This window comes from Monodelphis domestica, chromosome X, assembly GCF_027887165.1.
Source record: "Monodelphis domestica isolate mMonDom1 chromosome X, mMonDom1.pri, whole genome shotgun sequence".
NCBI lineage: Eukaryota > Metazoa > Chordata > Mammalia > Didelphimorphia > Didelphidae > Monodelphis > Monodelphis domestica.
Genome location: NC_077235.1, coordinates 26,416,253 through 26,427,594, shown reverse-complemented (window position 1 = coordinate 26,427,594; position 11,342 = coordinate 26,416,253). Strand labels below are relative to the sequence as shown.

General features: G+C 50.7%; 1 protein-coding gene across 3 annotated transcripts; it reads right to left on the bottom strand.

Moving 5' to 3' along the window:
• Positions 1–3,095: 3,095 nt before the first annotated feature.
• On the bottom strand, positions 3,096–11,003 carry LOC103097249 (protein CIP2A homolog). Of its 3 annotated transcripts, none has more exons than XM_056808877.1 (2): positions 10,810–11,003; positions 3,096–3,904 (listed from the first exon to the last, which is right to left on the bottom strand). In XM_056808877.1, exon 2 carries the CDS (start codon positions 3,816–3,818, stop codon positions 3,303–3,305), a length of 516 nt encoding a protein of 171 aa, XP_056664855.1. In that variant the 5' UTR covers positions 3,819–3,904; positions 10,810–11,003; the 3' UTR covers positions 3,096–3,302. The 3 variants fall into 3 exon arrangements, with proteins under 3 accessions (XP_056664855.1, XP_056664854.1, XP_056664856.1); XM_056808876.1 differs by lacking the exon at positions 10,810–11,003 and adding an exon at positions 4,956–5,135; XM_056808878.1 differs by lacking the exon at positions 10,810–11,003 and adding an exon at positions 4,714–4,868.
• Positions 11,004–11,342: the final 339 nt, after the last annotated feature.

Here is an 11,342-nt window from a genome sequence, read left to right as displayed (position 1 = left end):
TCCAAAATTTCCCTATGGTCCTGCTTCCTGAAATTCAACCATTAGACACTCATTCCTTTGGTCAGATCTATTAAAATGCAGACTCAGCATATTTAACCTAGACACAGATGTGTTTACATCTATAGACATACTTGGAGACATATTTTATAGATTTGTTTAAGCCTCAGGGTGAATGAGTTTCTGAGACGTGTTGCTATTGAGGGGCCAGGTCCCGGACACTGACTTTGTGACACCAATTCATCATGGCCAACTTTAGTGGGTCTTCATGCCAGAATTCCAGAAACATGGGCTGGTCCATTTCTATGGAGCTCTGTTTAGCTCTTTCTCCCTTCTCAAAGCACTGCACCTTCAACAGGGACAATGTGATGAAGGATACCCTTTAGAGAGAGTAGCTGAGTGGCTCAGCAGATTGGGAGCCAGGCTTAGAGACGGGAGGTCCTAGGTCCAAATTTGGCCTCAGACACTTCCCAGCTGTGTGACCCTGGGCAAGTCACTTAATGCCCATAGCTTAGCCCTTACTGCAATTCTGCCTGGGAACCAATATGCAGGATGGCTTCTATGACGGAAGGTGGGGGTTTTCGTTTTTTTACAAGAAGAGCATTCTACTTAGATATTCAGTACAAGCAACCTTGGTTTAGGAAAGAGAAGAGATGGGTGACAAGCGGAGCCAGGAGAGAGAAGGTAGTTCAAGGCTAGAACCAAAGTTGAACTAAGTAGACGTTCCCACTGCCGAGCTCCTCTCCCTCTCCCCCCGGCCCTTCCCTCAACTCTCCTTTTCCTTTCTTTTTTTCTGCAGGCAGAGGATGAGGCAGAGGGCAAAGCATAGTGTGGTATAAAGAAAAGGCACTAAACTCAAATTCTGGAGATGCACACTCCAGGTGCAACACTGGGAAAATAATTTCCTTTCATTTGGCTTCAGTTTCCTACTTTGTACCAAGTGAGGAGGTTTGACTAGATCAAACAGAGAGTCCCTTCCAGTTCTAAAATCTTCTCTGAGGGTCCAAATGGTTCTAGATTCCTGAAGCCTGTCCTTAGGGCTTACCATCTATCCCATCACGTAGGCCATCTGAGATCACAAGGAAACCTCCACTGGCTATTTTCGTCTTCTAAGGACTCTTTTTCGGGGGATGTAGGGACAGACTATACATAAAAATCAGCTCCAGACACTGGGGGGTGTCACTCAGTGATAGAGATAATTGGGAGAAGCAGAGAGCGTTAGGGAGAGCAAAATCATGGTGGCCAAAAGTCACGAGTCACCGAAAGGAAAGCCAATATTAGGCAGGGAAGATGACAAAGAAAAAGAGGAAAGACTTGTGGCGACTGTGAAATGGCAAATGGCCAAGGAATAATAAGAACTCACACTTCTAGAACACTCGCTGTAAGGTTTTCCAAGCCGGTGTTATACCTAAAGCCAGATTAACGGTCCTGTTCTCTAGGAAAAAAAACCAATTCAGGTTAGTGTCATTTCTAGAACCCAAACTTCAGTGTCCCCGCTCAAGGTCTGGTCCAAATGCGGAATCCATAGGCCCAAATCTGTTTTAGTACAATTAGATTTTGCAACCGACTCTCAAGGTTGAGCCTTCTCATAGCAGCCAGTATTTGGATGGGGATCTGGAGAAAAACAGTTAAGTTTCTTCTCAGCTTAGCTCTGCCCTCCTTCAATCTCTCATTGGTCTGGCCTGCCACAAAGAACCGGCCTCATTGGGAAATACTTGCAATATGGAGAGCAGGGTGAAGAAAGCTTGGGAGATTTTTCCAGCTCTAATTAGACGAAGGCTAAATAAAATACGGGGTTAGCCCTTTCCTTTTTGAAACGGCTCACTTTTCCACGTAGAATGGGTATGTGTGTGCTCATTATAGAACAAGACTTCCATTCACACAGACATGACGTGACGATCTTGGCTAAATGCCCAAAGATTGTTCAATGTCTGCCTGCCTGTCTGCCTATACGTTGAGACAGGAGCTCCAGCCACTTGAATGGAGCGCAAGTATGTAAAGTGGCAGGAAGAAACTGAAAAGGTAAGAGAGAACGCAATGCTATGGAATGAGGGTAGCTTCAATGGCAGTGATAATTCACATCTGAGGCCCAAGCACTGTCTCCCTTCATCTTGGCCTCTCCTTGCCCCTAGCCCCAACTCCAGTTCCAAACTGGGCACAGGCATCTGTCGGAAGATGGGCTGAGTTGGAGTCTGAGAGCGGATCAAAGGTTGCCATCTTCCACTCTATTTCCTTCATGAGATTTCTGTTGTGCGTGTGCTTGTGTGATATGTACGTGTCTTCTATCATGATGTGAACACTATGGAAATACATATGATGTGAAAGCATGGGGATAAACTATATTGGCCCATTCACCATACTGGGGAAGGAGGAAGAAAACTTGAACTCAAAAATGCCCCCAAAATTGCCAGAAGTTGTTTCTACAAGTAATTGAAAAAAATTAGAAACAAAATTGAATTTATTTTTTAACAATGGGCTTTACCACTCTATACTTTGGTTAAAGTCTATTCGTATCCTTCAATGTCTATCCATTGGGGATAGAAGTGACTTTAAATATCTAGTTTAGCAACTTCATTTTACAGGATAAAAAAAAACCAGAGAAGTTAAATTAGCCTAGGATTGAACATTTAGTTAAGTGGCACAGAAGGAATTAGGGGGCAGGTTTTCTGCCTCCATACCCAGTTTATTATTTAATTTCTTATATCTTGTATTTCATAAACTTCTTTCTATTTCCTGTTATCATATAATACACGTCACCAATTCTGGATTATCCCATAAGCCCAGAAAAGTCCCCTCCCCATGGTGAAATATACTCTTACCTTCAAATCTCAATTCCAGTCCCATCTATTCCATAAAGTCTGATCATCCAACCCATACCAACCTTCCACATCATATCCCCCACCAACTGAATTCCAGTCCCAACTGAGGTGCCACTTGTATGGAGCCTTTACTGACCTCTCTACCCCTGCCCCCAATTCCAATTCCCTTCCCAAGTCTACCACTCAAACCCATCTCCTCCCAACAGCCAACGCTCCTATCACCCCACCCCACTCACCCCCAGGCCAGAATAAAAACAAACCAGTATAGCTTTGATCATCATCAATTTTTTTAATTTTTTCAATACTACAAGAGAAAATATGACATTGTCATTCACTCGTTGGCCAGAAAACGGAAGTCCTTAGAACATTTGGTAGAAGATGAACTAACTCTAAACTAACTTTGAATCCCAAGAGGCTGTTTCTGATAGGCATTTACTAATCTAAAGAAAAACATGGCCAAACAAATTTCTTTGAACTTTTCCAATGTTAATTAATACCATGTATTGCTTCAGCTTCTAGGCCATCCACCTGATGTTGAATGTTCTCCAACTCTTTCAGCAGCCCGGTTGTTTTTTCAGCTTGTTTTTCCACCTCTAATATGTTTTCAATGATCTTGGTTTCCATGGCAGTAAGTCTTCCATTGGCAGTATCCATTAATTCTTGCAGATTTTCAATTCTGTATTCCATATCAGTCATCTTTGACTTAAGCTCTTCATGGTCATTCTTTGCATCTTCAAATTCAAGGATCAATTCTTCACGGGATTCTTTAATTTCTGTTAGCTCTTTTTTAATTTTCTCATGGCATTTTTTCACTAATTTCAATTCTTGCTCAAATTCATCAATTGTATCCTTCAACCAGGCAATGACATGTCTTGGCACTTCAGATCTCATGTCTTCCTCTACCTGAGCCATCTCCTGGCCTTCATCAGCTACTTCAGCCACTTCAGGAGAATTCTGTGGATTTTCCTTGGCATTGGCCTCTATGTCTCCTATTTCACTCATTTTCTGCTTTTGTTGTTTATCTTCTTGTTCTTGACAAGTAGATGGAGATCTCCGGTCCTTTGGAAATGGTGATTCCTTCACCCGAACTGGAAAACAAGAAGTGCAAAATGCACAAACTTTTAGCCCAAGGACCACAGAAGGGTAAACAAAATATTTTGGCACACACAAACGATGTTAAAGAAAATCCAAACATCCTGGGAATGAACCAAACTCCTGTATCTTTCAATATAGCAAAAAGACATTGTTCTTGGAAAATGGTCTTAATGCTGTCTTCTTCACCTCTCCATTTTTCCTCTCTGGCATCCCAGGAGCCCCCACAATCAGAGTATGCTGGGCTTAGTTGCTGATTTTGCCATAGGGGTTTTAATCTACTTGACTATTTTGATCTCTCCCAATCCCTGGTCCACAAGTGCCTCAAAATGGTTACCTGGTTTTTACTCCCACCAACCTATAAGTGTGCAAAATGGCTACCTGGTTCTCACTGACTCCCCAGCTCAAGAGTGCCTCAAAGTGGTTACCTGGTTCTTGGCACCTCCCCAGCACAGAAGAGTCTCGAAATAGCTACCTGGTTGTTACTGTTCCCTTTCCCCCAGCGGCACAACATGGCTACCTGCTTCTCACTGACTCCCTGGCCCGAAAGCACCTCAAAGTGGTTACCTGGCTCTAAGTGCCCCTCCGGCACAGGAGTGTCTCAAAATGCTTACTTGGTCCTCCTCGCCTATTTCAGCACACAAGCACCTCAAAATGGCTACCTGGTTCTTACTGCCCATCCCCCAACCTACGAGTGCCACAAAATGGCTACCTGGTTCCCACCGCGTCTCTGGCCCAGGAGCACCTCAAAATGGTTGACTGGCTCTTAGTGCCTCCCCGCACAGGAGTGTTACAAAATGGCTACCTGGTTCTGACCGAGTCCCTGGTCTACAAGTGCTCAAAGTGGTTACCAGGCTCTTAGTGCCTCCCTGGCCCACGAGTACCGCAAAAGGGCTAATTGGTTCCCACCGCGTCTTCGGCTCAGGAGCACCTCAAAATGGTTGACTGGCTCTTAGTGCCTCCCCGCACAGGAGTGTTGCAAAATGGCTACCTGGTTCTTACGGCGCCCCAACCCCGACACCGCCCTGAACATAGCAAAATGCCTACCTGGTTCTGACCGACTCCCTGGTCTACAAGTGCTCAAAGTGGTTACCAGGCTCTTAGTGCCTCCCTGGCCCACGAGTACCGCAAAAGGGCTAATTGGTTCCCACCGCGTCTTCGGCTCAGGAGCACCTCAAAATGGTTGACTGGCTCTTAGTGCCTCCCCGCACAGGAGTGTTGCAAAATGGCTACCTGGTTCTTACGGCGCCCCAACCCCGACACCGCCCTGAACATAGCAAAATGCCTACCTGGTTCTGACCGACTCCCTGGTCTACAAGTGCTCAAAGTGGTTACCAGGCTCTTAGTGCCTCCCTGGCCCACGAGTACCGCAAAAGGGCTAATTGGTTCCCACCGCGTCTTCGTCTCAGGAGCACCTCAAAATGGTTGACTGGCTCTTAGTGCCTCCCCGCACAGGAGTGTTGCAAAATGGCTACCTGGTTCTTACGGCGCCCCAACCCCGACACCGCCCTGAACATAGCAAAATGGCTACCTGGTTCTGACCGAGTCCCTGGTCTACAAGTGCTCAAAGTGGTTACCAGGCTCTTAGTGCCTCCCTGGCCCACGAGTACCACAAAAGGGCTAATTGGTTCCCACCGCGTCTTCGTCTCAGGAGCACCTCAAAATGGTTGACTGGCTCTTAGTGCCTCCCCGCACAGGAGTGTTGCAAAATGGCTACCTGGTTCTTACGGCGCCCCAACCCCGACACCGCCCTGAACATAGCAAAATGCCTACCTGGTTCTGACCGACTCCCTGGTCTACAAGTGCTCAAAGTGGTTACCAGGCTCTTAGTGCCTCCCTGGCCCACGAGTACCGCAAAAGGGCTAATTGGTTCCCACCGCGTCTTCGGCTCAGGAGCACCTCAAAATGGTTGACTGGCTCTTAGTGCCTCCCCGCACAGGAGTGTTGCAAAATGGCTACCTGGTTCTTACGGCGCCCCAACCCCGACACCGCCCTGAACATAGCAAAATGCCTACCTGGTTCTGACCGACTCCCTGGTCTACAAGTGCTCAAAGTGGTTACCAGGCTCTTAGTGCCTCCCTGGCCCACGAGTACCGCAAAAGGGCTAATTGGTTCCCACCGTGTCTTCGGCTCAGGAGCACCTCAAAATGGTTGACTGGCTCTTAGTGCCTCCCCGCACAGGAGTGTTGCAAAATGGCTACCTGGTTCTTACGGCGCCCCAACCCCGACACCGCCCTGAATATAGCAAAATGGCTACCTGGTTCTGACCGAGTCCCTGGTCTACAAGTGCTCAAAGTGGTTACCAGGCTCTTAGTGCCTCCCTGGCCCACGAGTACCGCAAAAGGGCTAATTGGTTCCCACCGCGTCTTCGGCTCAGGAGCACCTCAAAATGGTTGACTGGCTCTTAGTGCCTCCCCGCACAGGAGTGTTGCAAAATGGCTACCTGGTTCTTACGGCGCCCCAACCCCGACACCGCCCTGAACATAGCAAAATGCCTACCTGGTTCTGACCGACTCCCTGGTCTACAAGTGCTCAAAGTGGTTACCAGGCTCTTAGTGCCTCCCTGGCCCACGAGTACCGCAAAAGGGCTAATTGGTTCCCACCGCGTCTTCGGCTCAGGAGCACCTCAAAATGGTTGACTGGCTCTTAGTGCCTCCCCGCACAGGAGTGTTGCAAAATGGCTACCTGGTTCTTACGGCGCCCCAACCCCGACACCGCCCTGAACATAGCAAAATGCCTACCTGGTTCTGACCGACTCCCTGGTCTACAAGTGCTCAAAGTGGTTACCAGGCTCTTAGTGCCTCCCTGGCCCACGAGTACCGCAAAAGGGCTAATTGGTTCCCACCGCGTCTTCGGCTCAGGAGCACCTCAAAATGGTTGACTGGCTCTTAGTGCCTCCCCGCACAGGAGTGTTGCAAAATGGCTACCTGGTTCTTACGGCGCCCCAACCCCGACACCGCCCTGAACATAGCAAAATGCCTACCTGGTTCTGACCGACTCCCTGGTCTACAAGTGCTCAAAGTGGTTACCAGGCTCTTAGTGCCTCCCTGGCCCACGAGTACCGCAAAAGGGCTAATTGGTTCCCACCGCGTCTTCGGCTCAGGAGCACCTCAAAATGGTTGACTGGCTCTTAGTGCCTCCCCGCACAGGAGTGTTGCAAAATGGCTACCTGGTTCTTACGGCGCCCCAACCCCGACACCGCCCTGAACATAGCAAAATGGCTACCTGGTTCTGACCGAGTCCCTGGTCTACAAGTGCTCAAAGTGGTTACCAGGCTCTTAGTGCCTCCCTGGCCCACGAGTACCACAAAAGGGCTAATTGGTTCCCACCGTGTCTTCGGCTCAGGAGCACCTCAAAATGGTTGACTGGCTCTTAGTGCCTCCCCGCACAGGAGTGTTGCAAAATGGCTACCTGGTTCTTACGGCGCCCCAACCCCGACACCGCCCTGAACATAGCAAAATGCCTACCTGGTTCTGACCGACTCCCTGGTCTACAAGTGCTCAAAGTGGTTACCAGGCTCTTAGTGCCTCCCTGGCCCACGAGTACCGCAAAAGGGCTAATTGGTTCCCACCGCGTCTTCGGCTCAGGAGCACCTCAAAATGGTTGACTGGCTCTTAGTGCCTCCCCGCACAGGAGTGTTGCAAAATGGCTACCTGGTTCTTACGGCGCCCCAACCCCGACACCGCCCTGAACATAGCAAAATGCCTACCTGGTTCTGACCGACTCCCTGGTCTACAAGTGCTCAAAGTGGTTACCAGGCTCTTAGTGCCTCCCTGGCCCACGAGTACCGCAAAAGGGCTAATTGGTTCCCACCGCGTCTTCGGCTCAGGAGCACCTCAAAATGGTTGACTGGCTCTTAGTGCCTCCCCGCACAGGAGTGTTGCAAAATGGCTACCTGGTTCTTACGGCGCCCCAACCCCGACACCGCCCTGAACATAGCAAAATGCCTACCTGGTTCTGACCGACTCCCTGGTCTACAAGTGCTCAAAGTGGTTACCAGGCTCTTAGTGCCTCCCTGGCCCACGAGTACCGCAAAAGGGCTAATTGGTTCCCACCGCGTCTTCGGCTCAGGAGCACCTCAAAATGGTTGACTGGCTCTTAGTGCCTCCCCGCACAGGAGTGTTGCAAAATGGCTACCTGGTTCTTACGGCGCCCCAACCCCGACACCGCCCTGAACATAGCAAAATGGCTACCTGGTTCTGACCGAGTCCCTGGTCTACAAGTGCTCAAAGTGGTTACCAGGCTCTTAGTGCCTCCCTGGCCCACGAGTACCACAAAAGGGCTAATTGGTTCCCACCGTGTCTTCGGCTCAGGAGCACCTCAAAATGGTTGACTGGCTCTTAGTGCCTCCCCGCACAGGAGTGTTGCAAAATGGCTACCTGGTTCTTACGGCGCCCCAACCCCGACACCGCCCTGAACATAGCAAAATGCCTACCTGGTTCTGACCGACTCCCTGGTCTACAAGTGCTCAAAGTGGTTACCAGGCTCTTAGTGCCTCCCTGGCCCACGAGTACCGCAAAAGGGCTAATTGGTTCCCACCGCGTCTTCGGCTCAGGAGCACCTCAAAATGGTTGACTGGCTCTTAGTGCCTCCCCGCACAGGAGTGTTGCAAAATGGCTACCTGGTTCTTACGGCGCCCCAACCCCGACACCGCCCTGAACATAGCAAAATGCCTACCTGGTTCTGACCGACTCCCTGGTCTACAAGTGCTCAAAGTGGTTACCAGGCTCTTAGTGCCTCCCTGGCCCACGAGTACCGCAAAAGGGCTAATTGGTTCCCACCGCGTCTTCGGCTCAGGAGCACCTCAAAATGGTTGACTGGCTCTTAGTGCCTCCCCGCACAGGAGTGTTGCAAAATGGCTACCTGGTTCTTACGGCGCCCCAACCCCGACACCGCCCTGAACATAGCAAAATGCCTACCTGGTTCTGACCGACTCCCTGGTCTACAAGTGCTCAAAGTGGTTACCAGGCTCTTAGTGCCTCCCTGGCCCACGAGTACCGCAAAAGGGCTAATTGGTTCCCACCGCGTCTTCGGCTCAGGAGCACCTCAAAATGGTTGACTGGCTCTTAGTGCCTCCCCGCACAGGAGTGTTGCAAAATGGCTACCTGGTTCTTACGGCGCCCCAACCCCGACACCGCCCTGAACATAGCAAAATGGCTACCTGGTTCTGACCGAGTCCCTGGTCTACAAGTGCTCAAAGTGGTTACCAGGCTCTTAGTGCCTCCCTGGCCCACGAGTACCACAAAAGGGCTAATTGGTTCCCACCGTGTCTTCGGCTCAGGAGCACCTCAAAATGGTTGACTGGCTCTTAGTGCCTCCCCGCACAGGAGTGTTGCAAAATGGCTACCTGGTTCTTACGGCGCCCCAACCCCGACACCGCCCTGAACATAGCAAAATGCCTACCTGGTTCTGACCGACTCCCTGGTCTACAAGTGCTCAAAGTGGTTACCAGGCTCTTAGTGCCTCCCTGGCCCACGAGTACCGCAAAAGGGCTAATTGGTTCCCACCGCGTCTTCGGCTCAGGAGCACCTCAAAATGGTTGACTGGCTCTTAGTGCCTCCCCGCACAGGAGTGTTGCAAAATGGCTACCTGGTTCTTACGGCGCCCCAACCCCGACACCGCCCTGAACATAGCAAAATGCCTACCTGGTTCTGACCGACTCCCTGGTCTACAAGTGCTCAAAGTGGTTACCAGGCTCTTAGTGCCTCCCTGGCCCACGAGTACCGCAAAAGGGCTAATTGGTTCCCACCGCGTCTTCGGCTCAGGAGCACCTCAAAATGGTTGACTGGCTCTTAGTGCCTCCCCGCACAGGAGTGTTGCAAAATGGCTACCTGGTTCTTACGGCGCCCCAACCCCGACACCGCCCTGAACATAGCAAAATGGCTACCTGGTTCTGACCGAGTCCCTGGTCTACAAGTGCTCAAAGTGGTTACCAGGCTCTTAGTGCCTCCCTGGCCCACGAGTACCACAAAAGGGCTAATTGGTTCCCACCGTGTCTTCGGCTCAGGAGCACCTCAAAATGGTTGACTGGCTCTTAGTGCCTCCCCGCACAGGAGTGTTGCAAAATGGCTACCTGGTTCTTACGGCGCCCCAACCCCGACACCGCCCTGAACATAGCAAAATGCCTACCTGGTTCTGACCGACTCCCTGGTCTACAAGTGCTCAAAGTGGTTACCAGGCTCTTAGTGCCTCCCTGGCCCACGAGTACCGCAAAAGGGCTAATTGGTTCCCACCGCGTCTTCGGCTCAGGAGCACCTCAAAATGGTTGACTGGCTCTTAGTGCCTCCCCGCACAGGAGTGTTGCAAAATGGCTACCTGGTTCTTACGGCGCCCCAACCCCGACACCGCCCTGAACATAGCAAAATGCCTACCTGGTTCTGACCGACTCCCTGGTCTACAAGTGCTCAAAGTGGTTACCAGGCTCTTAGTGCCTCCCTGGCCCACGAGTACCGCAAAAGGGCTAATTGGTTCCCACCGCGTCTTCGGCTCAGGAGCACCTCAAAATGGTTGACTGGCTCTTAGTGCCTCCCCGCACAGGAGTGTTGCAAAATGGCTACCTGGTTCTTACGGCGCCCCAACCCCGACACCGCCCTGAACATAGCAAAATGGCTACCTGGTTCTGACCGAGTCCCTGGTCTACAAGTGCTCAAAGTGGTTACCAGGCTCTTAGTGCCTCCCTGGCCCACGAGTACCGCAAAAGGGCTAATTGGTTGGTTCTCACTGCTTCCCCAACCCACAAGAGCCTCAAAATGGCTACCTGGTTCTCATTGCCTATTTCATCCCACGAGACCTTTAAAATGGCTAACTGGATCTTGGGGAGCCACGCCCCCACCCCTACCCCCGCCCAACCCTAACCCGCCCCCCCCCACCACCACTCCCATGAGCGCAGCAAAATGCCTACCTGGTTCTCACTAATTCTCTGGTCCACGAGTGCCTCACAGTGGTTACCTGGCTCTTAGTGACTCCCTGGCCCACAAGTGCCGCAAAAAGGCAAATTGGTTATCACCGACTCTCTAGTCCACGAGTGTCTCAAAATGGCTACCTCGTTCTCATTGCCTATTTCAGCCCAAGAGCACCTTAAAATGGCTACTTGGTTCTTACCACACACACACACACACACACACACACACACAGGCCCCTCCAGCCCCGCCCTAGTCCAAGAGTGCCTGAAAATAGTTCCCTGGTACTCATCGCCTCCTTCAGTACAAGAGCCTGTGGAGATTTTAAAGCCTTCTGGGGCAAAGAACGGGAGGAAGCGAATGGCAGGAATTAAAGAGGAGCCTTAAAAAATTAATATTACAATGAGTTATAAGAAGGTTCAGCCATGATTATCTCCCCCTCAGTCAAGAAGCCAGGGAGCCAGGAATGGGAAAGCTTAGGTTCTGTTACTGGCCGTGTGAGACTGAGAAATTTTCTTGGAATCCCGAGAGTTTT